Source organism: Spermophilus citellus, assembly GCF_964194105.1.
Source record: "Spermophilus citellus genome assembly, chromosome: 1".
In the NCBI taxonomy this organism is placed as follows: domain Eukaryota; kingdom Metazoa; phylum Chordata; class Mammalia; order Rodentia; family Sciuridae; genus Spermophilus; species Spermophilus citellus.
In genome coordinates this window covers 283,321,362-283,348,217 of record NC_138182.1, presented here as the reverse complement: position 1 = coordinate 283,348,217, position 26,856 = coordinate 283,321,362, and the positions used below count along the sequence as shown (strand labels likewise).

At 43.2% G+C, this 26,856-nt stretch overlaps 1 protein-coding gene across 1 annotated transcript; it reads right to left on the bottom strand.

The window, feature by feature from the left end:
* Positions 1-221: 221 nt before the first annotated feature.
* NSUN2 (NOP2/Sun RNA methyltransferase 2) lies at positions 222-26,856 on the bottom strand. The gene is made up of 19 exons (XM_081281619.1): positions 26,489-26,856; positions 26,224-26,381; positions 25,602-25,706; positions 21,980-22,085; positions 19,240-19,311; positions 18,347-18,431; positions 16,686-16,878; positions 16,226-16,300; positions 15,082-15,212; positions 11,397-11,470; positions 10,798-10,928; positions 10,056-10,152; positions 7,194-7,375; positions 6,847-6,939; positions 6,312-6,447; positions 5,569-5,649; positions 5,221-5,359; positions 3,846-3,885; positions 222-1,191 (listed from the first exon to the last, which is right to left on the bottom strand). The coding sequence occupies exons 1-19, from the start codon at positions 26,582-26,584 to the stop codon at positions 909-911; spliced, it is 2,277 nt and encodes a 758-aa protein (XP_081137745.1). The 5' UTR covers positions 26,585-26,856; the 3' UTR covers positions 222-908.

Below are 26,856 nucleotides of genomic sequence, written 5' to 3'. Positions count from 1 at the left end.
CTGGGGCCTCGCCCACATGACCCCGGCTTCTTGCTGAGCTGGAACAGTGAGGAGCAGAGCCATGGCGAGGTGGCTCAGAAGACACTGACAACTTCACAACAGTCTGCACCTGAACATTTCTTTCACCGCGCAAGACAAGAGGGTTTTGAGTTCAACATTTCCATTAGCCCAAAATAAGTTTTTCTGCCTCAGAAGGGCAAAAATCAAGTCACCTGCATATATGCATCATCATTAACAGCTCTTTATTTAAACATCTCAAGAGTTCCCAATCTCATTTAAAATAAAGACCCCAACCCCATTTAGAAATAAAAACTGAATAAAAGCACGTAAAGGCCTCGTAATTAGTATCCCAGTTCACAACAGAGTACTTACTCTGAAAAGTTATATTCACCTTTTATTACAAAGGCACAGAAGTCATCTGAGGTCCAGATAACAACCCCACTGCACATCCTCTCCACACTGCCCATGTGCAACTCAACACTGCTAGGAAGCTAAGGGACATCCCCAAGACTTTATAAGGAGCTATAAATTCTTCCTATAAATAACTTAAGAGACTGGACCTTAAGACCAATATAGGTCTAAGAAAAGGGACCAGAACATCCTACAGGGGCAACTTTCTTGAGAGGAGGATGGTGTAAAGATGAAAGCCTGTCACAATGACAGACAAGCGACTAGGAGGGGAGCTAAAAGACACTTTCTCTCGAGCTCCACCCAGAAGCAGTACCAATCCTCCCAGACTGCTCCATCGATCTTCCCATCAGTTTTCAGTTTTAAAAAATATATACTTTACAGCTCAGAAGACATTCTTAATTTAGTTTGTCACCAAGGGCCAACGGAGACTGGCCCTTGATGATATATGCATCATCATCAATAGCTCATCACGGTGGATCGGGCGCTGTGGGGTGTCCTCATCGGGGTGGATCGGGCGCTATGGGGCCACGACCCGGGGTGGCATCCGGAAGGCTTGCCTCCTCTGCTCTCAACTCCTCACCCAGCCCATCCTCCGGCAGTTCAGTGGTGGCTGTGCTGTCTTCGGTGAGAGCAACCCCCTCTTTCTTCTTTTCTCCAGACACGTCCAGCCCCATCATCCTGAGGTAATGGAGTCGTTCATTCTTGGGCACGAAAGTTCGAATGGAGGCCTTTCCCCGCCAGCCACACAGCACAATGGGGCACTGCAGGGCATCTGGATTCCTACAGAAGAAGACAGCTGCATGTTACATCAGCTGTGTTCATAACTGCATCCAAAGAGACATTAGCATGCACACTACACCCTCAAGGTGCTGGAAGGACATTGTGTCTGGTACTGTGGCAGGTCTTCTTGAAGAAGGATCAGGAGACCACTTCCTCCTCCTCATCCTGAAGCAGCTCACCTAAGCAGGCAATGGGCTGGCCCCACCTCTGCAGGCTGCATGCTAGCTCTGTGTTGGAGATCTACACCCCTCCCCTGCCTTGAACACGCTCCCCCTGGGCCAGCACACTGCGGTGAGGAAGAGGCCTCTCCCCCGGAGCCCTCCTGCCCACCTCATGGTGGAGTCAGTGAACAAGCTTTGGGCCTCAGAGGCTGGGTGACTCAGGAGTGGCAGAACCCAGCCACGGACCGGGTGCGTGTTCTTTCCCACTCCAGACTTCACGTGAAGTGGTCTCTGGTGAGCACATCATGACCTGAGCCCCACGGCACACTGCACAGTTCTGTTGTGTTACCACCTCCCAGGCCTGCTAGTCCCACCTTGCAGTCCCCACTCTTGCCCCTGGACATCTTGCCCCCGACAACTGCCCCCCAGCCAGGGTTGTAGGCATCCACAGGGAAGGCTCCCGAAGGCCATGTTTAAACACAGGCTGAGGAGGGGATGCAGAGGGCTTTGACTGAATTTTTAAAATAGGTGAGGAGAAGGACCCAAACAGGAAGGGGGGAACCACTAAAAAGAGTAAGAACCACATCAAACCCTTCCCATTTTTCCTGGTATAAAGCACAGACAGTAAGTTGACAAAAATCAAGAAAAATGCAAAAACTTCCCAAACTCCCATCTTCTTAACCACAAAAACAAGCAAACAAACAAAACCTAATAATTTCTGAAGCTGTCATTTACCTGTATGGAAACTAGTATTTATGTGGGGAAAGTGTATCGACATCTTAGAATATCCCAATGTTTTCCAATCAGGGCCAGATGTCACCGCTATTTTTAAAAAAAAAACATTTCTGGGTCTTGATTCAAACTTTAAGAAAACTGCCTCATTCAAAATATGCTGGTGGGCTGTGCTCTGTTTCCCCAGCTTGCCTACGAGCACATCTAACAGTCCTCCTTTTTACATCTTCTCCTGAGCCCACAAAACCCTTCCCATTACACACAGCAGACCACTAGCTGCCCACATCAGCACTGCACTCCTCTGCCCCTTCCCCAACTGTCCGTGGCACCCATCCACCCAGTGCCATCAGGTATCACAGACCACCTTGGCAAATTGCAGGGACATCCCGATGTGACTCTGGCACCTACAATGTCCTCACTTGTGGCTTTGCTCCTGCCTCCCTGACTACTCCCATCTTTACTGACTACTCTCCTAAAAACCCAGCTCCTCTAAAGCCTAAGTTATCTCACCAAGTGCCAGGACTTGGAAGAGAGCTGTACACTCATGAGACCTGGAGCCTTCTTTCCCCTTAATTCTAAAACCTCTACCCAGGAGCCTGCCCTAAAGTCCATTTCCATGTCCATTCAAGCACCTCAAAATGAGTGTTAAGTGCACCCTTTGTTTCCAGTCCTGGAGACAAGAAATGCTCAGCTGTGATCTCCACGTGCTCCTGCTCTTTCACTGCCCATACTCTACCCACCTCACATCAGGCAGGGCCACCTGCAGTGCTCCTGGCATCTAATCCCTAGTCACCTGCCTCTGCCACCCAGCTCATCTGTTGTTCACCCACTCTACAGTCTCCCCTTCTACTCCTTAACTCCCACACCAAGACCTTCTTTTCCCTACAGAGCACACACCAGACAGCAGTCAGTCTGAAACCTGGGAACACACGACACCTCAGACCCTGCAAGGGGCTCAGGTCTTGGCTGTATATCCATCCTCTCTCCCTTGCTCCTTTGTGGCTGAGCCCCCCCCACAGCTCTCCAGTCTGCTCCTGCCTCACATCTGGGATTCAAAGGTTTCTCCTTGCCCTTCAGAACTCACAGAAAACTACACAATGGCTCTACATAGCCACTCCCCAAATCAACTCAGCCCTGGGCCCCACTGTATTCCTTCTCTTGGAAGTGGTCCTCTATTTTACAAAGAAGCAGTGTTAGAGGTGAGGCTGAGATGCTACCACTTAGGAGGAAGCCACCTAACTCTTCACCCCAGTTTCCTCATCTGGCAGCTGCCGCCGATTCTGGGACCTATACTTCCAGGGATCCCCGTGAGGCTCCAGGGTGAGCAGGTACAAGCACTAGACAACCTAGAAGTGAGCAACAGCAGGGCCCAGCCTGTCTAACTAGCCTTGGAACCACGCCTGAGTGTGATGGGGACCACACCCCAGCTGAACCAACAACCTGACCTCACTGTGCAACACTCCAGTTTTCCACATAAGTCAGAAGTCAAATCAATTCCTAATGCCTGGAAAGTGTTACGTATTTTTGTTCTCCAAAAACATGAACATATCACACCTGCCTCCCAGCCGACTGTCCAACAAAGAAGTATCCTCATGGTAATCTACAAAGACAGTATTTCAGTTCTGAGGTTTTCATAGTCTCACCTTCGGTGTAACATTCTTAAAAGGCTTTCAAGGGCCCCGAGGTTCCCACCACCCCTCAAGGTTCCCGTCGCCTGAGAGAACGCAGCACAACCAATGGCAATGGGGTGCGCTGACTTACGCAGAATCCGGCTCATACTTCAGCACGACACTTCCTTTTGCTGGAAGAGAAAGAGACCTAAGTTTGCCAAGTGCCCGAGTCAGTGGACACAACTGATTGTGCTTCTACATTATGCTGTTTTGAGGAAATAGCAAATAATCCTCTCTTGACTAAGAATCTAGATGGAGTGGATGGAGCTGGGGCTCAGTGGTAGCACACTTGCCTGGCATGTGTGAGGCACTGGGTTTGATTCTCAGCACCACATAAAAAATAAAGGTCTATCAACAATCAAAAAAAAAAAAAAAAAAAAAAAAAGAATCTAAATGGGATCCCATGTGCATGTACAATTACATGGCCAATGTAATTCTAATTCATGTTCAACCAGAAGAATGAGAAGTTATACTCCATACAGTATAATGTCAAAATGCATTCTACTACCATGTATGACTAATTAAAGCAAAATATTTATCACCTTTAAAAAAAGGAATCTGGATGGAGAAGCCCTTCTGAATACATACAGCTGCGTTGAGAACACAGCAAGGACAAGGGGACAGAGGCCCAATGAAAACAAAGGAAAACAGAATTAGAAGACCTTGCCAAAATTATTTTTATGCCTTGGAGAAAATGCCCCAAAGAAGGACCTGAAGTGGAAGTTTATGAAATATAAAAGGAAAATGTAACCAAAAACCTATCCTGGTGGGTTAGCAGAGCAATGGCCTGCTAGCCAGATGGCAGTATTTTGCTTTAACAAGGTTGGCAAAGACACCAGGTGACAGATACCCCATTAGCTGGTCCTATGTGCCTTACAACACAGGTGAACTCTAGCACCAGAGCCTGTCCCCCTGGCTACCTGCTGATGAGTGCTGGCTGGTGGCATGGCCCAGGACTCCTGAGCTCAGCAAGCTGCCCCGAGGGCTTGCTCAAGAGGCCAGCCCCCAATGCCTCCATACAAAATGACTCATAGCCTGCACAGAAACCACACACATCCTCCTACATCATTTAAGCAAGCTCCAAATTACCTGGAACTCTTAACTGCTAAGTCAAAACTTTTGTTTTGATACCAGGGATTGAACCCAGAGGCATTTAACCACTGAGTCACATTCCAGTCTTTTTGTAATGTTTTACTTAGAGACAGGGTCTTGCTAAGTTGCTTAGGGCCTTGCTAAGTTTCTAAGGCTGGCTTTGAACTCGTAATCTTCACGTATGACAAGTGAAAAGGTTTTGTGTTTATCCATAACTGGATAAATCTGAGGATATAAAGCAGATATGGAGGCATACCCTGAAATATGTGGTTGAGAAATATGCCAAAAAAGAAGAAACACCTGTATATATATATATTTTTTCATTCTTACAGACACAACCCAAGTTGTGCCTCTATGTCATCCAAATCACTTACTCAGGTCCTTGGCTTGACTGTATGTCTCATTGCTGAGTTTTCTAAAAAATGGATTTTCTTGGGTCAACAATGTCTTCACATCTTCCATTGATATCGTAATAATTCTTGAATTAATAAATGGATACAATGTATATATTCCCTGTGGGAAGAAAGATCACCATGATGCAATCCATGACATCATCACCTGCTCACAGACCTGTGTGTGGCGTGCCCCACAGGAGGAAGCCCAAGCCCTAGAGGAGCTTGACAACCGCCAAGGTCCAACAACAGGTGGTAAGCGCAAGTCATTCAGACCCTGTTACCTGGCCAGAGCCCAACCTCATCCCCAAATGCTTTGCCTAGAATTACCTCCTGTGCCAACCGGAAGGCACAATCAAATTCTTCACCACTGTTATTTCGACACCAGACTTTTATCCCCGTGTTAATAACCTGTAAGAAAAAAATATATATTCATGAAACACACAAACAAAAATCAGGATAATCAAAACATTCCCTTCTACTATGAGGTGGTGAACAGTATGTGAGCAGCTCCAGGGAGGGAATGGGACTCGCCACAATGGGTTTTCAAGAACCCACCAACAGCTGCAAATGGCCTGTGTCATTGGCTCATGACAAATAGAGATAAAAACTGGACATTTTGGAAACACAAGAATAGGTCAGCATGCATTCTGATGGCCATTTAAAGCAAGGAACTGTCACAGCATGTGACATCTTTGACAACCTAGCAGAACCACCTGGAGAGGAGCGTGCACAAGGCAGTTCAGGTCTTAACACTGCTATAAAAAATGACCTGTGAGACTCAAAAGCAGGAAAGGAAATGACAAAAGGTCTACAAATGGCCAATATAAGGAAAACGTACAACAGGACAAAGTACAAGGGCCCGCCTGAGCATAGCCAGAGCTTCCATGCCCTCACCCTCCCACCCAGAGGACCAGCTCCAGGAGGATACAGTAGGGATTCAGACTTGTGCCTGCCACCAGCTCAGAAATCACAGGCCAAGTGCAGGGGCCTCAGCCACTCTGCACATGGGCAGAGCAAGTGCCAAGATCTTGCACACCCTGAATCACAGTCACAAGCCTGCACAGTTTTACCTTCATCCTTTCGCTGTTGTTCAGCAGCACATTCCTCAGCTCCTTAGAGACCATGTAGAGTTGCCTTTTCTTCCCTTCTGTAGTTCGAGTTAGCAAATTCATTCTTGGGAATGACGGATCCAAAGCATAAAATTTCCTTTAACAAAAATTGTTACATCTTACTCTCCCCAACAGCGTTCAGCTTTCACAACTGCAGTGTGGGTTAAGAGCACCCAAGCTCTGCTCCGGACTTCTACCGCTAAACTTATCTACCTTCACCTAGAACTGCCAGACAGTACTTGAGGCACAAGGTCAGGGCCCTAAATTAACAAGGGCAGCTTCTCTCCTTCAAGTGCTACTCCAGTGACAGGGACATGAGACACCTGCACTACACAGGAGCCTCAAGAGATTTTTACGGATATGCAAAGGACCAGTTTTCCAAAAGGCAGTGGAGTGACCACCTAGTGAATGCTGCTGTGCTGAGTGCACACGTGAGCAAGGGTGCATTTATCACATGAAGCAAAAGAAGAATTAAACAGGCTGAATTAATCCTTACTCAATAGGTGGAAACAATGGGTCATCTTCAGGAATGAACACAAATGGATCCTCTTTAAATCCAAATAACTTCATTTTCTTTGACGGAGGAGGACTAAGAAGAAAATAAGGATGAGATAAATGAATGGGTACCCCGCACAGTAACCAAAAGCACAGGGGTTCCTTAGCTGAAGGCTGAAGGCAGAGGCAGAAGTGGAAGGCTTCTAGTGCCCAATGGATCCCAGCAATCATGGTGCATGCCCACTAAGCTAAGGCCTGTGTGTGCAATGTTCTCACACCCCACCTGTACAAAGTCCCCACAGGAAAGGCCCTGGGCCCAACAACTCTCAGGATCACAGAATAACTCACCCACACACACCATCTTTCTTATTTTCATTATTCTCTAAATTCTCGGGTGTTGTTATTTCTGAGTCACCAGTTCCAGTGACCAGCTGACTTTCTGGCTCTAAGGCATCCACAGGTTTCCCCTCTGTGGGAGTTGCAGTGCTCAACTGTGTGGCTTCTCTGTTCTCTAGAGATTTACCCTGTACCTAATGTAGGGAATAAATTTGTTTTATATAAAGATATGTAAACTTTTCACTGTTTCAAGAAAATAAAAGTTGTCAAGTTCACAAAATCAATCTGCTGTAATTTTCCATAGCACTGTTAAATAAAAAAAGTTTTTCTAAAGTAGAGCTTTTGACTTGTCTACTGTTATAAATGGAATTCAGAGGCAATATGCCCTCAGGGTTTAAGCTGGTCTCCTAAGGAGCACACACTTCCTGATCCTTGGTAGGGCCCGCCAGGCCCGAAGTACCAGTTCCTTCTCAATTATAAATGCTTCCTGTGCATCAGCTCATGCAAGGCACAGTGAAGTACAGAATGAGTCAAACACAATTCCTGAACTACTAGGCAGGTGCAAAAAGATAAGCACATAAAGAAGGGAAGCAAGAGAGGGAGGTGACGAGTTTCCAGGGCATCTGGAATTAGGTAGAGTACACACCTTAGGGTCCAGGAGACACCTGATAAGAAGCACATTGCCGATTTAGGGCAATAGTATAATTTAAATTTGGTTGAGTATCAACAAAACGTTTCACTTATACTAAACTCTTCTAGGGCTTGGGCACAGCTCAATGGGAAAGCACTTGCCTAGCAGGCACAGGGCCCTGGTTCAATCCTCAGCACTCGGGAAAAAAAAAAAAAAAAAAAAAAGATTTAAAAAATATGTATCCTTTTGATCCTTGTGAAATAAGTTTACTTTTAGGCAGACAAGTTTTATTTCCCCAGGGTCACAAAGCTATTAAGCAAAGGAGCCAAGACTCGACTCAGGCCTCAGTCCAAGCTTTTAAAACAGCTCGGCACTGCCTCTCAGAGCACCTTCCATTTCAGCATAAAAAGCATGAAACCAACCCCATGCCCTGGACAGAGCTATCTGTCCAAATCTAGAAAGGTGTCTTCTGTCTCTTGGCCCATTTCAGGTGGCCTATTCTCCACAGTGCTTCCTCTGTTCCACAACCTTCCACTGCCCTAGAAATACAGATAGCTGGTATGAATTCCAGGAGGTGACTCCAACTAGATTCTAAAACCCCACCTCATCACCAGACAGCACACACTATGCTTACTAGCAAAACTACTGCTGAATTGAGTAAGGAACAGATGAAACGGCAGAAATGGAAGAGCAGTGTTAACATTTACCTGAGCCAGTAACACTGAGATGTTCTAAAAAGCAAGACAGTAATCATGTCAGGCTAAATAAAGTCAAAGTCAAAACCCAAGTACGTGACAAAGACATGAAGGCAGCCCTTAATGCAAGCAGGCTCCGAGCCTCAGCTGGGAAGTTTGAAAGCCACTAGCCAGTTGAGAATATACTGACCAGGTAAAATATACTAGTGCAAGTCACATGAATCATTACACCTAAAACATGCTACCAGGGCTGGCATGTAACTCAGTGGTAGAGCATGTGCTTAGCATGAGTCCTGGGTTTAATCCTATCAACAAACAAGCAAATAACAAAATATGTGTTATTGTTAGAACATAGTATGGAAGAATGAAAGTTTTCTCAATAATAATTTCCTATACTGGTTACTTAAAATTAACATTTTATTTTTTATTTATTTATTATTTTTTTTAGAGAGAGTGAGAGAGAGAGAATTTTTTTAATATTTATTTTTTTCTTAGTTCTCGGCGGACACAACATCTTTGTTGGTATGTGGTGCTGAGGATCGAACCCGGGCCGCACGCATGCCAGGCCAGCGCGCTACCGCTTGAGCCACATGCCCAGCCCCAAAATTAACATTTTAAATATACTGGGACAAATAAAATACATTAGTAAAATTAACTTTGACTTTTTAAAATGTGGCTATTAGAAAATAGATTACACATGTGGCTGGTGCATTTCTATTAGAAGCACAGCTCTAAGCATGCAGGGGCTCTACCTCGGAAATGGGAGCTGGGACACCCCAGCATTAAGATCCTAGACGAGGCTGAATCAGAAAAGGTGCCCTGGAACACGTGCCCAGGAATATGAGGAGAAACACTTCCTGTTTCTCCAAAGGCTAAGCATTGTCTGTCCTAATTTTCAAGCATGGGTCTTAAAGAAACACTCATTTTTACCCTGATTCCAGGCCATGTTCTATACATGGAAAGCTGACTTATGAGATAACTTGTAAAACAAAGATAGGAACAGCACATGTCAAATGGCACCACGGGTGGAGATGAGGGGGGTCCCCTTCTAACCCCACCTGCCTCCCAGCCTCCTTGTTAAGGGTACCAGAAGGCAATGAGGATTCTAACAAACAGGTGAGGCCGTGTCTCCAGGGTGGGATGAAGCATCCAAAACTCCTCACAGTCAGTGAGACGCCTTGTGGTGAAACAAGTGCTACAGACAGGCTGGGGTGCTAGAGCAGAACCCAGGGGCTTCAGGTTTGGGACCATAAGGCGCTTCATGTTTTGTCTTTTCAACTGTTTTTAGGATGTAGAAGCAACGTGTTCCCCCCAAAATAGCCTTTTCCACTATCTATCTACAGAGAGAAACATCCGCTTTTTGGAAAACTCCAAATTGAAGTGAATTCTCCTTGTGCAGGTTCAGACCCTCTTAACTCCAATGCCCCTGCCTCCCCCTAACCTCCCCTTTGCCTCTACACTTCTGGTACTGGACTCCTGTTACTTTTTGTCCTAAATGTACAAAAAGACACAAATGTCCTATCATGCATTTTGGAAAAAAGCCCTTACCTTTGGTTGACGTTTATTCCATGGCATGGAAGATTTTTTCACTAATACTGCCACAAAGAACCCTCCAGTATTTTGATGATGTGGTAATATTCTAAGGCTAAAAAACACAGAAAATTCGAGTTTTATGATTGATTCGTTCTCTTTAGTATTAAAATAAAGATGATATAACAGAAAATTCGTGTCTTTTTTTTTTTTTTTTATTGGTTGTTCACAACATTACAAAGCTCTTGACATATCATATTTCATACATTAGATTGATGTGGGTTATGAACTCCCAATTTTTACCCCAAATGCAGATTGCAGAATCACATCGGTTACACATCCACAATTTTACATAATGCCCTAATAGTAATTGTTGTATTCTGCTACCTTTCCTATCCCCTACTATCCCCCCCTCCCCTCCCCTCCCAACTTCTCTCTCTACCCCATCTACTGTAATTCATTTAGAAAATTCGTGTCTTAACTGCAAACACTCACAGCCCATCCTCGTAATGGCCAAAATGCAATCTTTAAGAGCACAGGAAATTTCCAACGGAAAACTTAACACTGCAGCTCAATCAATGCCACTATTTATAAATGCTCCATACCACAGCCAAGAGACACTAGGAACACCTTGCTTGCTGGAAAGTTCCTATGTGAGGATGGCCACACTGTAGCCAGGCCTCACAGCAACATCACTGGCTTGCTTCCAACCCTCCTGCCAACCTCACGGCTCTCCAAGCCCTGGAGCCCACACACCTACCACCGCTCCAAGTGCATCGCCTCTAACTTCTCCGGTTCCTTTGGTGGGAACATGGTAGGTCGAATTTGGGTATGCCTGCTGTGGGGAACAGCGGCCCAATCCGCAAACCACTGCCCATCCCTGGTCATAACCTGCAAGAGAGGGCAGCTTTCTAGACTAAAAGCACAACCAATGCTAAGAAAACCACAGGTGCAGGGAAATGCCCCTCCCCCCCCCAAGAGCAACTCAGTATGTCCAAAGACTGGACGTTTGCAAAATCAGAAACAAAACCACCACCACAAAAGAACCATTTTCCACACAGGTTTCTTTTTATTTTTAAAACAAGCCTGACTGTTTCTGACCTAAAACTGTAAAGTGAAATTATTTCACATTGAAAACAAAGCTTGAATTCCAGACCATCAAATAAAAGCAAAGCTGTACTTATGGAGACGATGACAAAGGTTTCTGTACAATAAATAAAGGCAAGAAAACTTTTCCACTGCCAGAGAAAGAAACACAGATAATACCATTTGTCATTAAGTGATTAACTGATACTAAACCACATAACAAGATGTAGGATTCTTCACATTACCCACACATGGTCCTTGTAGCAGGATTACCTTCCACTGTGTAACGCCTGGCATCCACTTCAGCCCTGGCAATTCAGCAGACACATCAGCAAGTTCAAGAGCACCTTCACAGAAAGAAAAAAATTTCCAAAAATGCAAGGCACATTATGCCCAGTGAAAGAAGCCAGACACAAAAGATCATATGCCATTATGACTCCATTTATAGGTAATGTCCAGGAAAAGAAAATTCACTGACAAAGTAGATTAGCAGCAGCTATGGGCTGAGGTGGAGCAGGGAGTGCATGTTAATGAGCATAAGGAACCTTTTGTGATAGCAAAGATGATCTAAAACTGGTGAGGGGTACTCAACTTGGTAAGCTTACTGAAAATCATTTAACTGAACACTTAAAACAGATGCATACAGCTCAACAAAGTTGTGTATATGAAAGCAAGGCTAACCTCTCTGAGCAGCAACCAGTACCCAAAGCAGCTAAAATTCATTATTCCCTCTTCTTATAGCTACACACCAGTCAGATGACTGGGGTCTTCATGCTGTTATATCTAAAACACACCCCAGAGCCAAAGAGAAACTCTTAAAAATGAACTGTGGAAATTTTTTTAAACAGTTTTAGATCAAAGTAAATTTTCTAAAATTGCCAGTCAGGACACAGTCACCCCAATGTTAAAAATAAAGGGACAACTGTGAATACACACTCTGGCATTAAGTGTTTATAATAGTGACATTAAAAGAATCTGTAATGTGGGCCCTTTTGGGAAACGATTTAAACCAGTTAGTAGGCACAGATCACCAGTGTAGATTTTCCAGCTTCACAGAAGAGAAAAACACAATAAAGTAAAAGAATTCCCAAGGTGGACGTGTATCAATGAGAAATGTTATGTAAGTACCTTACTGACTTCCGTCATTTCTGAACATTCTTCCATTAAAGTTTAAAACACTCAATAATCACACAGGCACTAAAAAACTGCTTTCCTGAACTGAACCCTGTCCTGAGGCCCCATGATGGACCTCAGGGTGACCTCCATCTAGCAAGAAGGTTAGGAGCTGCCAACACTGACCCACTATTTGTAGTCTACATAGTACTGGCTGCCTTCCTCCAGCAAAAGCTTTGAGCACTGTCGGCTGGGGAACAGACACCTCCAGTCAAGACACCAGTGACCACTAAGATTGAAGCTCTGCTCTCTTAGAGGAAGCCCTATCTCTGTGCAGAGCCTCTGGCAGAGGATTAAGGCAAAGCACCCAAGTGTGGACTGAAAACAACCACACGCAACAATTACCATCAGACAGGTGCATGCGGGAAACTCACTTTCCCAATAAGAAATACCTATAGAACAGGACACTCAAGTGACCAACAGCAAGCTGCAACAAATCTGTTCAGACCTATCAGATAAGTAAAAAAAAAAAAAAAAAAAAAATCACAGTATAAATTTTAATATACATAATCCAAACTCTTCAACACAATAAAGATTAGAAGAAAATATTGCAAAAATCAATCAAGTTACTCTAAGAATTCACACACAAACACACACACATATCCGCCCCCCCCCCAAGAACTCTCCAAACAAAATGAACTGGGCCAACAGCACTGACTGCTCTCTGAAAAGTCCTCCAAGGAGGCAGAAGCCAACTCCCTGCCCCACCACAATATCTGCCCCAGGACCCTGGAGAGCTAATGATTCTTAAATGTGGATGAAAGCACACACCCCTGGGTTTGCAGAAGAATGAAGCTGTGCCGCAGAGAGAGCCCTGTGGGAAGAGCCAAAACTGAAACTCTACTTTCAGAGAACACTCTCTCACCTGGGCTGCTCCTGCAAAGGCTGGCGCATTGGAAATGAATGATGTCAGAGCATGTGGTGCTCAGGTGAGAACCTGCCCCTCTAAAACAGCAGCTATGGAGCAGGCAGGTTGGTCCTGAGAGGGGTGCTCTTATAAGACATGTGGACAGGAGTGCAACCACAAGTACTGCATGTAAAGAATGCCACCACTGGGGGTGAAGCAGACTTGCTGCTGCAAGAGCTTTCTTCTCCTATAATCAGGGATCCTGGCTGTTGGTCTTAGCCATGAGCTTAAAAAAGAAAAAGGAATAACCGTAATGACCCGAAGTACTCAGGCAACAAGAGACTTTGCAGAAAACACCAAATAGCTTAAAAGAATCTACAAAAACTTTACATCAAGCAGCACAGGATGGGGACACGACCACCCATTCCAAATTGAGAAAACGTTCACAAAGAAACCAGAGAAAGTCATTTTTACACAAAGGCACCAGCAAAAGAAGCATTCGAGAACCCTCGCACAAAGAAACCAGCCCTCAGGTTTAAGGGGCAAACAGCAGCTAAGCACGCCACCAGGGAATACACGGTCTGTCCTTTTCTTTCTCAGAGATCTGGGACCAGACCACGGCAAGGGACATGTGAGAGTTTGTGTTATCAAACAACCTAGACTCTCATTTTTCCAAGAGTCCTGGCTAAAGCAGGTGTAAATCCAAGCAGGTTAAGACTTCTGACACCTGACCCAAAATGCTTAGAAGTCTGATTCTATAATAGTGAAACTGCTAATTATATTCCCTCAGTCCTTTTCACATACCTTCTGAAGCAAAGTACTACCCCAAACATGGTGTGACCATGCAAAAATCACGGTTAGGAAATCTTTTTCCAAGGACAATATATTAAAAAAAAAACAAAATAAACACGCCATATTAAATCCTAGTCTAAAGTGCACAACCAGACCAGCCACAGATGAGATGAACCCAACCAAATGAAAGCCAAGTAGTGGACGCTGCCTCAGAAACACACGCTTTGTCACTTACAGTTCCACTTGCTTCATACCTGGGAGTGTAGGAAACTGTTAGCTTTCTATTCTGAAAACATGGTAAGTTTGAATCTTCTTACTATTTGGTATTAAGAAAATATGATGGGGAAAGTGAATGCAAAATGATGTCATTCTATAGAAAACAATATGGAGGGGTCCTCAGGAAAAATATTACCATCCAGCTGCAGACCTAAAAGAACTGAAGCCAGGGTCTCTAAGAGGTATTTATATACCATGTTCACAACATCCAAAAGGTGGAAGAAATCCAAGTACCCACCTGCAGACAAACAGGTAAACAAAATGTGGTCTGTATATAAATTACTACTTGGCTTTAAAAAGGAATGAAGTTCTGACTACAACACAGATGAGCACTGGGTGCTGTGTTAGGTACAGAAGTCAGCTACAGAAAGACAAACATATGACTCTACTTCTATGAGGTAGCCAGAGCAGAAAAACTGCCACAGACAGAAATCAGAATGGTGGCTGCTAGGGTGAGAGAGGGGCCTTGCTAACGGGCCCAGAGTTGGCTTTGCAAGATGAAGAATTCTAGAGATAATGGTGGATATGGCCGCACAATAACGTGCACTTACAAACGGTGAACATGACAAACTTTATGTGCTGTGTATGTCACCACAATAAAATTTTTTTAAAAATAAATCAGTTTGGATAGGATCTAACAATTTTCCGATTTACACAAAAATGAGAAAAGCTGCTTGTTTTGAAGTCCCGTATTTCACAACATATGACAAATTCATTAAGGAAGTGTTTTAACTGAAACACGTCACTTTAGGAGTCATGGTTATAGGTTACAGATATAAACAAATGCCCAGGAAGAGATCTACAGAACATAAACCATAGCAAAAAAAAAACCCAAAAAACAAAAAACAAAAAACCACCTCAACTGCGTACCTTCACTTTTCTCCAACAGAGAGGCTATGACTGCTTCATCCTCGATGGGGTTCAGCGAGCATGTTGAGTACACCATCCTCCCACCCTCTGCCAGCTGCTCAGCTCCTCGGGTGGCAATCCGTAGCTGTAAGCTAAAGGTTGACATCAGGTCACCATAAGACTGAATATACTCACAGGGCACAGATATTGTAAGCACACATTTATTATGTCAGTTGCAGATTTTTACAACATAGTTATAATTTTAAAAAGGGGCTGGGGGTGAAGCGCAATTGTACAGCACTTGCCTAGCATGCATGAGGCCCTGGGTTCCATCTGCAGCATCACAAAAAAATAAAAATAAAAATAAACCAAAAAGCAAACAACCCTCCCCACCCCCAAATAAAGAACTTTTTAAGTTTATCAGTATAAAACTTACATGTGCTGTTTGTGTTGGTTAAAAAAAAAAAAAAAAAAAAGGGCACCTATTTATGTTTTTTTTCTATTTTATTAACCTTTCCCACCATGTCAGTAAGCAAAGCACAAAGCTAATACTGGAATTGAAAATAACAGGTGAATTTTACTATTAAAAAGCCTCCACATTTCAAAAAATGTGTTTTTTCAATGTAGAAACTGTCCTTTCATTAACTCTTATCCAAATACTTGCTTCCATTTCACACACACACAAAATGCCATAAGTATTTGGTAGAGAAACAAAACTACCTATTAAAGTCATTTGTGGTGAATTTTCATTAGATCATCCACAGTTCTGTCTAAAAATGTGTGATTTTTCATGTTAAAAGTACAGTCTAAGCTGTTTAAAACAGGTATTTAAGTAAACTAATAATTCAACATGAAAAAACAAAACAGAGAAAAAAGATGGGAAGACCACGAAGATGGAAAATGTCATTCAAGGAAAACCGCATGTTTGAAATGTTCTGGAAAAATGTTATAAAAATGGTCTTTAATACATGTGTACCTGAAATACACATAACTTTCAACTACCCTTGAAAGGTTTTAAATAAGCCCAATTTCTGACACATAAGCAAACTCTCACGAGGCAGCATCAAATCTCACTTGCCAAAGCTGAACTCTGTACTCAAGTCCTGGGTGCTCAGCCACATCATTTCACATGTCACTGAGGGCAACTAGGTACCAGCTTACTAACCCATGCAGCTGCAAGCTGTTTAAGGTGGTCCACTTTTTCCAAACATCAATGTTTTTCCTCATAGTGCCATCTCCGCTGGAAAGAAGATATTTAAGAGCTTGATACTGCACAGATTAATCAATGACTGAAGTGTAATGGCATGTATACTCAAGATGATTAACACAACAGGCATTACTACGAAAACCAATTAGAAAACAATCTGTGTTCTTATCAGCACAACCAACTTTCCATGTCTGTTTTAGGGACACTCTAAAAGCATTATACTTCAATTTTTAATCCAAAAAGGAAGTTACAGACTAGAACAAGAAACCTCATTAAACTCCTAGAGCAATTCCTTTGCTTCCATCTGGGAGAAATACAGGTTGGGTAACCCTTAAATGAAATGCTTAGAACCAGAAGTATTCGGGATTTGTTTGGACTTTTAAATATGGGCTTTCTGCCCTCTTAATAACATACCTACCTACAAGGGACATCACACAGAACCCGGTCATAGAAGAGAACCTCTTTCCTTCCATCCACATCTATGGTGAGTCTAGGTATGCTGGATGCGTCATGGTTGACCACCATGATGCAGGGACTGCTCAACCTTTTGGCTTGATGAACAAGTAGATAGCAGCGTTTGTTGTCCACATCATTAGCAATCACAAATCCCTCTGCGAACATAAAATTGCAGTTGTCAGGTGAGAGGCAGCGATGTGTCAACCTAAGACCTGAGGTCAAGACTTTCTAACAGCATTTAAGGGGGTCCCAAAAAAGAAGCCAAGTGGTTCTGCATGGATTTTATGGACCCATGAAATTTCAAACTCTCAAGATTAATTTGTTCAAAAATTATTCACTTTGTACCAATGACTATGCCAACAATGTCTTTTCTGTGATAAGCAACTATTAATTACAAAGGAAGATGAGGAGAGAATATAGGAACCACCCATCAGGTGTTAAAATATTGCACAGGGCTTTGATAGATGGACAAATGGGCTCCTGGAGTAGGGTATTAACATTTGAATGCATAAACTGTCCTGAGGCACCCAACTGGTCAACTATGCTAAGAAACACTGCCTGGAAGTTTACTGCAAGCTGCCTCAGCTCATATCTGATTCCTTTCATGCCTCCAGCAAAAGGACAAATATGCTCAATAACATTTATCATCAGGATCATTGTTTAAAATATGAAATGCAAAACATCAATAATACAAAGAGGAGAAACTGCTCCTACTGGCACAACCAAGGCTCTTTATGACTGATTTGGAGAAAACAAAATCAGTGAAGTAAATAAGATTTCTTTTTTTTTTTTTAAAGAGAGAGTGATAGAGGGGGGGAGAGAGAATTTTTTTTAATATTTATTTTTTAGTTATCGGCGGACACAACATCTTTGTTTGTATGTGGTGCTGAGGATCCAACCCGGGCCGCACGCATGCCAGGCGAGCGCGCTACCGCTTGAGCCACATCCCCAGCCCAAAATAAGATTTCTTAACAAAAACCTCTGAACAATATAAGAAGGCTTAAGAAAACACCATATATACACAGTAAACCAAACTGGAGCAGTTGTCTCAAAAGGACGGAGCCAAAGACTAAGGTGGCTTAACAAACTCTATGGAAAGTGTCCTGTCTTGTGCTTCTTTAAAGAACCCTGGTAAAGGGGTACTAGCGCTAGCATTCCTCAGTCTTACAGTACTCCTGCAAGGTGAGCACTGACATTCAGTTTCAAATGTGACGTCTAAAACTGCCACACAACTTGGCAGTAAAAAGTGGAGTATCTGTACCTAGAGAGCCTGGCAACAGCTCTGACCACACCTCACAGCCACTCACATGATGTGAGTCAACAGACAACGGGGGATGGTACCACTGAAATTTCAAACCACATAGGCCTAACCAAAGACACTACTGCTTTTATAGAAAACTCATAAAATCCTAAAAAAAAAAAGGACCCTCCAAATCATGAATGTGTGGGATTGAGAACTCTTGAGGACACTGTTCAAAAATGCTCAGCTCCACCTTCGCTTAATAGAAAACTCAGCTGTGTGTCAGAAAAATTTCAAGGCCCAGCCAGCAGGCAATGCTAGGTCTCTTCCTCAGCTATGAACCAAGGTAGCTCCTACCCCTTCTAAACAAGCCCAGTGAGTACCTGGAAAGGGAACACTCATGTCAGCATGCAGCATTTCAATCAACTGCGTGGTCTTTGATCCAGGTGCTGCACACATATCTAAGATCTGTTGAAGAGCAAGAAAATTATGGTTGATTTAAAAAAAAAATCAAATATTTTATATTTAATTTAAAACAAATTTCGTTATTCTAGTATTTTGATTTCTAATTCAAGAACACACTTTTTTAATGGAATGAATCTACAGCAGGTCCTATGTTACTTATAGAAATCCCATAATAGCTAATGCCTGACTACCATCCCCTCACCAATTCCAGACAGGAACAGAATGGCACCAGAAACCAACGAAAGCAATTAATTAAAGATGAACAGCAAGAATCATTAGAGCACAATGCTACAGTAGAAAACACCCTAGATTCAAACCTCAGCCCAATCACTTGTCTCTGTAACCCTGGGCCAGCTACTTGGTTTCTTCCTCCTTTCTTTGCTTCATCTGGGAAAACAGATAGTGACGGCATCTTCCTTCACAGGATTGTGTGGGTGATAAAAGGAATTAATTTATACCAAGAGTAATGGACAATGTTTGGCATATGAGCTCACTGTGATTTTCAATGTGACTTGACTAATCAAGATCACTAAAGATAATCTGTATAGTAAATAAAGGGGTACTAGCGCTACTCTGATACTAGCTTCCACTTCTCGAGCATTCCTCAGTCTTACAATACTTACTAAATTTTTAAAAGGGGGAAAATAGTTATCTGACTTGTGCAAATTAAATAGGACTTAAAAGTATAAAAAACCTAATACATGCCATTCTCTATCCAAAGTGGAAAAAAATACAAGATTACATATTTTCAACAAAACAAACAGGCATGACAATGCTATGAGCTACTGGCCCCATCTGTTCAGGTACATACCTTATGATGTGGCTGAACATTCAGCAGCAGCGGTGGGATCATGCTGACGGCTTCCTGTCGGCTGATGTTTCCCTTGAGGGAGAAAAATCAGCAATCATGATAAAAATGGCAAGAGTTTCAACACTGGGCATTGTATCAAATGCAACAGGAAAAGATCATGCAATTTTACACAGAAAAGAAATCACACCATTACACAGGATATTAAATGAGAACAGACTTTTATACTTATAGATAAGTGGCTACTGATGGCTAATTAAGGATGAATATTAGAAATTCAGGTGTAATACTAAATTTTATTACAGCCCAACTCCTCTTCTTCAGAAAGCACAAGGGGGTTGGCTGAGCAGCTCTCAAAGGTGGACCTGCTATGCAATACTGAAAGCACCGACTCTACACAGGACAGAATATTCTGTCAGGCAACTCTTCCTTCTTGACTAAAGTCTAACCTCTATTTTCTTTTTTTTTTTTTTTTAATATTTATTTTTTCTTAGTTCTCGGCGGACACAACATCTTCGTTTGTATGTGGTGCTGAGGATCGAACCTGGGCCGCAGGCACGCTAGGCGAGCGCGCTACCGCTTGAGCCACATTCCCAGCCCCTAACCTCTATTTTCTGATCCTGCTATTTTCAGTAACCATCCATGTCAATTTTCTATTCCTCACAACTGCCTTTCAAAGTCACTGCTCTCCTCTTCATTCTTTGGACAATTGATATCCGAAATTCCTCACTAACTGCAGTCCTCACACCTTCTTAAGGGGGCATGTGACAGGTGGATCGTGTTCAGATACAGTCCTGCTGCTTGTAGGTCAGCACTGCCTCCACCACAGACGAACAGCCTGGAAGCTCTGCCAGCTGCAGGCGGCGCCTGTTGCACACGACTCCTGCCTCTGTGCCTGGACTGCAGGCCAGCAGCCACCACTCACCTTACACTCAGGAATCTATCAGTCAGAGCCTACTCTTAGGCTTGTACCTGCAGCTTTCACCTCCGGGTTTATGAACAGCAGTGAGTCTGTGGAGACTCTCTGAATCTTGATTTACTCACTAGACACACTGATGCCAAGCTTTTGGGTTACTCTGGAGTTCTGATAAGCCTGCCTTCTGTTTCTATCCAAGTTTTCAAATAAAGCATTAAGTAGAATGGGGACATCAGGCCCTTGACTACAGACATCCAGCACTTAGTCACTTGAATCACAAACACCCTGAAGAGGTTCTGCAGCCAGCTCTGAGTATCCTAGAGGGTACCAACGTTTATTTTGAGAGCTCTCATCACACTGGCTCCTGATCAGAACACTCAACAGGATCCTTACCAGTTGCCACGCTGACTTCCCATCTCCTCCACCTCCCAGAGCTGCCAAAACCTGGCAGTTCAAAACTTACCCCATGTAACACAGTGATCCCGACAAAGCTTCTGCTCTATTCACCTTTCAGTGCACACCTGAACAGTGTACAACTGTTTCATAACAGTTTTGCTTATCCTTACTGGATTTACCCTCTAGATTAAAAGCTGATGAAGGTGTATGTAGCAGCACTTAGTCTTCGTTAATGTTCAGGAAGGAATACTCAGGGAGGAAAAGCCAGGCAAACGTAAGTCCAGTTTAACAGTGTACAGAAAGGTCACATTAGTAGAAAATGGCTAAGAATCAAGTAGGAGTAAGAACTGAACGAGGTGACTGGCATCCCAATTGGTTAAGGCTTCAGGGAAGAGACTTGGAAAGCACAATATTTCCATAAGCTCATAGTGAAAAAGAAAGAAACATAACCTGGTGATGCACGCAGCTGACCTGGTCAAAAAGAAGTAGACTGGAAAAGAGGAAACCTGGGCCCTGACTTTACATGTGAAATTAAGAAATTTCAAACCAATAAAAAGGAAATAGCAAAGTTTATGCAAACTATACGGGTACTCATTTAACTACTGCATGAGGGAAAACTATTCTATTGGGGGAAGTTGATTCTTAAGAAAATTAGTCATTAAGTGAACTGAGTTGAAGGAAATGTGCAGCAGCAAAAAAACTGAGACGAACATCTCATGAGAACTAAAGATGTACCCAGGTGTTTACACTTTCTGGCAAAGGTATAGGTGGAAAGAGACAATAGAGATGATTAACAGTGAGATCAAGTCTTATTTTTTAACAAAAAACAGGTTTTTTTAAAAAAAAATCCTTTTGTCACACATTTGTCAGATGTGATGGTACACACGTGTAATCCCAGGAATTTGAGAGGCTGAGGCAAAAGGATCACTACTAGTTCAAAGCCAGCCTCAGCAACTTCACAAGACCCTGTTTCAAAATTAAAAACATAAAAAGGGCTGGGGATGTGGCTGAGTGTTTACGCATCCCTGGATTCAATTCCTGGTACAAAAAAATAAAATAAACCCTACACTCTACTAATATGGCCCCCAAAACCTATTATTTTACGTCTACAACAGGAAAGTAGAAGGTGCTGGGAGTGGATTAAGCAGTGGTCTCATACGTGACACTACCTTTGTCCAAGTTGTACAAACCCACAAGAGGAGACAATAGATCAAAATGACACCTTTGACTCACATCCTTACTAAATTTCATAATCAACAATCCATGTTAGGGAAAGGTCAGAAACCAAAGCTGGGCACACACTTATGGGTGTCCTTACCGTGTGCATTATCTACTATGGCTCCCAGTGACAAGCACAATACAAATCTGACCATGATACATTTCTGCACTGAATGCTTTAAGGAAACCAACAATCCAGAGAGACCTACTTACAGATTCGGTTTCGCTAACCAGGAACTGATGAAACCTTTCCAACTGTGGAGACTTTCTCAAGATTTTCCGACTTAAATTTGTGTGCCAGGCAAGTTCTTCAGGATACCTGAATGAAAAGAAAGTAAACAGCTGTGGACTACACACTGACGTGCTTTCCTGACAACCGCTTTCTTCTACAGACCACAGGCCAAAGGATGCTCCCAGTTGGTTTTACTTGCTCATTCACATCCACCTGCTCTCTCAAATGCACTTGGAAACACTCACTAATGTCATTGGGCATGAGGAGTATTTAAGGAGACCACAGCCCTGTAAGAAAGTGGTGCACTGTGGGTGGTGTGAGAAACATGTGTATGTTACTATAAAATTACAATAACAAAGACGAACTCATGGAGCCTTTTCCACTCCTGCTCCTCATAGTTGTGAGTTAACGACAGTAAGGAGGTTGGCGGGAAGGCGGCACGAGGAGGATGAATTTCCTAAAGGAATACAGGTAACAACAGAATTAAGACACAATGCAACAGGTCTGGTCTGAAAGACTGCTGAATGTTTGACATACATTAAGCTTTTTTTTTTTTTGGGTAGTATGGAGAATTAAATACAGGGCTTTGTCTATGCTAGGTAAATTCTCTACCTCTGAGCTACATTCCCAGCCCTGATTAGGTCTTTTAAAAAATATGATTTTCTTTTTAATTTTTTAAAAATTTGTTTTAGTTAGTTATACATGACAGTAAAAGGCATTTATGTACTTTGATGTATCGTACATAGATGGGATATGATTTCTCACTTTTCTGAGTGTACATGTTGTAGAATCATATTGGTCATGAAGTCACATATATACATAAAGTAATAACATAATGCTTCATTCTGCTATCATTCCTACCCCCACATTCCCTCCCCTCCCCTCATTTTCCTCCATCTAATCTAAGGTAATGCTATTCTTCTCTAGTATCCCCCACATTATTGTAAATTCGCATCCGCATATTAGAGAAAACATTTGGCCTTTGGTTTTGTGGGACTGGCTTATTTCGCTTAGCATGATATTTTACAACTCCAACCATTTACTGGTAAATACCATAATTTCACTCTTCTTTATAGCTAAGTAATATTCCATTAAGTATATATACCACATTTTCTTCATCTATTCATCTATTGAGGAACACCTAGATTGGTTCCATAGCCTAGCTATGTGAATTGATTTTTATTATTTAGAAAACAAAATAATTATGTGCTAAAATGTTTAATATACCAAAAACCATTTTTTTCACCAACCCCCGCAACAAGGCATTAATTTAAATTCCTAGGTTCACTGTAAATCACACCGATCTAAGAATAAAGCATCTCCTGCCAATTCTGTGAATATATCTGTACTTTCTATAAATAATGACATCACTGATAAGAAAAGATATGCTTTTTAAATTTGACCTGCACCTAGCCCCAAATCTACAACTACACAAATAAGTATGCTGAGGTGACACAGTAAGTACCACACTCAATCTAATGTCAAGCCATGCATAACATGTCATGCGGCAATGAATCTCACTGTGGCTCTAAGTCTGAGGTGTAATAATAATGTGCTCAATTTAACAATGCAGGGTCACAATAGTTCTGTACATCAAACTGCAGTCAGAGCGGCAACCAAAAAAATGAAAATGAAATGTCTGGCAAACATAAATACATGTGACTAATTTGGAACTGATAAGTTTAGAGAAACAAACTTAGGCCTTAAAATTCAAAACACTGTTTGGGACACAGAATGACTCTCACTCAACTACAGAAAAGCGCAGTGCCTTTCTTGGAGGCATCGGAACTGCCTTTTCCTATATATGATGTTCAACAAAGTGAGAAAGGGGCTGTTGAATGTCAAAAGAGCTGAAAAAAACAAGTTTGACTGTGGCTTGCAGAGAACAATAAAAAACAGGAAAACTTATTTACAACCCATGATTTCTCAGTTTGTTGGAACCTGCAGCAGAATGACCACAATGATTGGCCCCGAGAGCACACCTGTCCCTATGGAGGCAAGCTTAACCACCCTAACTGCCAAGATAAGACAAAAATGCTGTTATCTTCAAGACCTCCTGTACCCCATCCCTGCACTCCTAGACATAGGCTTAAGGAACAAATGTTTTCAGGTGATTCTATGAAGTGGCAAATCCATGCACAACTAAAAACGCCAGTCTCCATTTGAAGAAATGCATAAGAGTCATTACCATCAATCACATTTTCAAATCAAGGGAAGAGAAATCTTCAAGAGGAGAAAAACTGGATACCATGAAGGCCACCTTACTAAGCAAAGCCATAACCATGGCAGCTGAAAAACATCTTTCTTTTCCACTGACATTAGTAACCACCAACAGGAGTCCAAAATGAGTCATCTACCTGCACTATACTCTTTCAATTTTTAACTGAAAAATCTGACTAAAATTTGTAACAAAAATAAAAACATTGATTTTTGTATTGCAGAAATGTACTCTATGATGGTGATATTTCATTTTGATCTTGGCTGCACATATGTTTTAGTATGTGACCATTCCACATTCATTCAAAACGTATGTGCTATGCATATCTGTGGTACCAACACTGAAAATCCAAATGGCTAGAGAAAGAAAAGCAAGCAAAGCTACGCTCCATGACTAATATGATTACTAAAGCCAGGCACAGTGGTAATAGTAATCCCAATAACTCGGGAGGAGGATCTAAAGTTTGAGGCCAGCCTCAACAATTTAGCAAGGGACCTAAGCAACTTAGTGAGACCCTGAGACTCAAAATAAAAAAAATTAGAGGGCATGGGATGTGGCTCAATGGCAAAGTGCCTCTTCTGGGTTTAATCCCCAATACCAAACACCACCACCACCATCCCATTTCAATATTCAAAAGTTGCCAGAAAACACTTGTTAAATTCATTCTCATGCAGCAATTACTTAAAATGTTTGTGGTTTTCTTGGTGGGAATTCTCAATATCTGAAACTCAACCTTAAATACAGAACAATCACAATCTGCTTTGACAACTTTTGTAAGTTAACCCAGGGCTGGGCATCTCCACATTGTTCAAGTATCCCAGATATTTCACAAGACAGGATGTGCTGTGGGAACAGGGGATCCCCTTCACACAACTGAAACCAGAACAGGTAACCTAGACACCGCCGCCCCAACCCCAAGTAAAGAAGGCACTGCATGGGCACTGGGAGAAAAAGTGCTGCAGACCAGCTCTGCAGGTGAAGTCTGGGCTGGGGTGGGACATGACCCACCACAAGCCATGATAACCCTTTGTCAGACTGAGTCTGTCTTTTTTCTGAATGAATGTGATGCAGCCACTTTGCAATAATTCTGAGGTGAGAAAACAAAGGCTGTAAATGGAAACAAGAGTGGTAACATCAAGGAAGAAAAGATACTGGACCTACTAAAACAAAGGAAGTGAAGTTAGTGACTGAAACAGAAAACTGCAAGTCATTTGTAAACACGTGCATACCAATGTTCTGTGGTGAGAAGCGCTCAAAGAGCACCAGGATGTTCACAAAGTCACTTTTCATGATAACAGCAAATAAACTGCCAAGAGATACATTCAGGGGACAAAAATTAAAATCTCAAAGAATTATCCAACATGACTAAACCTTGTGGTACTTACCAACTTAGTGGCTGTGGAACTTCAACTTTCTGACCATCCACCTCCAGGTCTTCCAATTCCTTGAAATACTTGTTCTTCAAGCAATGGAGAATTTCTTTTGCATGGCTATTAAAAAACAAGCAAGCTTCATACATTGCAGTCTTTAATACTTCATGTGTTTTAAAACTGAAACCAACTGCATGGAGAGAAGATGTTCCTCAGCCACTGCCTTTGCACCACATTCCTTAAAAATTTATGAACAATATTTATGAATCACTAAATGCCTTCCTTGCATTTATTACGTGCGGCTCATTTTTACTTGCATCTCATCTTACAAAGCTCTTAACTACAGTGATTGGAAATAAACACCTAGCTATATCAGGCAAATTCAATGTCATATATTCTCTTGTTACAAAGGCAGGATCCTCAGCTCACCAATTCCTCACCAAACCTTTCTCGGGCTCCTTTTTCACCTTTCCCTCTGGCCACCAAATGCAATGCCTCCTTGACATATACCTATTTCACTGACCCCTGAGCCCCTGGTCAATATTTCTTGAATGCAAACGGCTGGAAAGAGGCAGCTCTCCGGCGCTCCAACATTCCCCGGAGGAACCCCTGGGCCTGGACCTGCCGGCAGCCCTACCTCTTGTAGCCAGTAATTCTCAAAGTGGCCGGGAGGGGTTCCCGGAGTGCGCCCATGAACTGGTCCCACTCGCCCTCGGGCACGATCTTGAGCTCCTGGTAGTAGTGCTCGAACAGCTTGTTCTCCTTGACGATCTCGGGGTACCCGCCTTCCCAGCCCTGGGGAGCAAACGGGAGTCTAAGCAGGGCGCAAGGAGCCTCCCCTCGCCGGCGCCCGCGGGCCCGGGGGTCCCGGGCGGCGCCCGGCCGCCGCGCCCGGCTCCTACCGCCTCGCTGCGCTTCCCGCCGCCCTCGGCGCCGTCCTCCACGCCCTCTGGCCGCTGCTGCTGCTGGAGCCGCCGACCCCGCGCCCGCCGCCCCATGGCCCACGCGGCCGCGCACGCTGCGCGCAGACACCGGCCCGCCAGGCCGTGACGCTCAGGACTTCCGGCCTGTGCCCAAGGCCCCCGTGAGGGTGGGCCTGGTCCTTTCAGGGGTCATCAAGAAATGTGCCCAAAGCGCCACAACCCGTCCTCCCGGAAAACGAGCGCGAGAGAAACGCAGCACGCCGCAGGGCAGAGAGGCTCTTGAGAGGAGCTCCAAAGACGTCTTTATGCGAAGCACGCCGCTCTCTCCGAAGCGCAGGCATCTCCGC

Excerpts from the sequence above, each read along its gene's own strand:
- NSUN2 (XM_081281619.1), bottom strand. The coding sequence starts at position 26,584 with ATGGGGCGGCGGGCGCGGGGTCGGCGGCTCCAGCAGCAGCAGCGGCCA. Across the intron at positions 15,213-16,225 it reads AACAGCTTGCAGCTGCATGG|CTTACAGCTACGGATTGCCA; the intron begins GTTAGTAAGCTG and ends GTCAACCTTTAG. Across the intron at positions 5,650-6,311 it reads ACAACAGCGAAAGGATGAAG|GTTATTAACACGGGGATAAA; the intron begins GTAAAACTGTGC and ends TTTTTCTTACAG.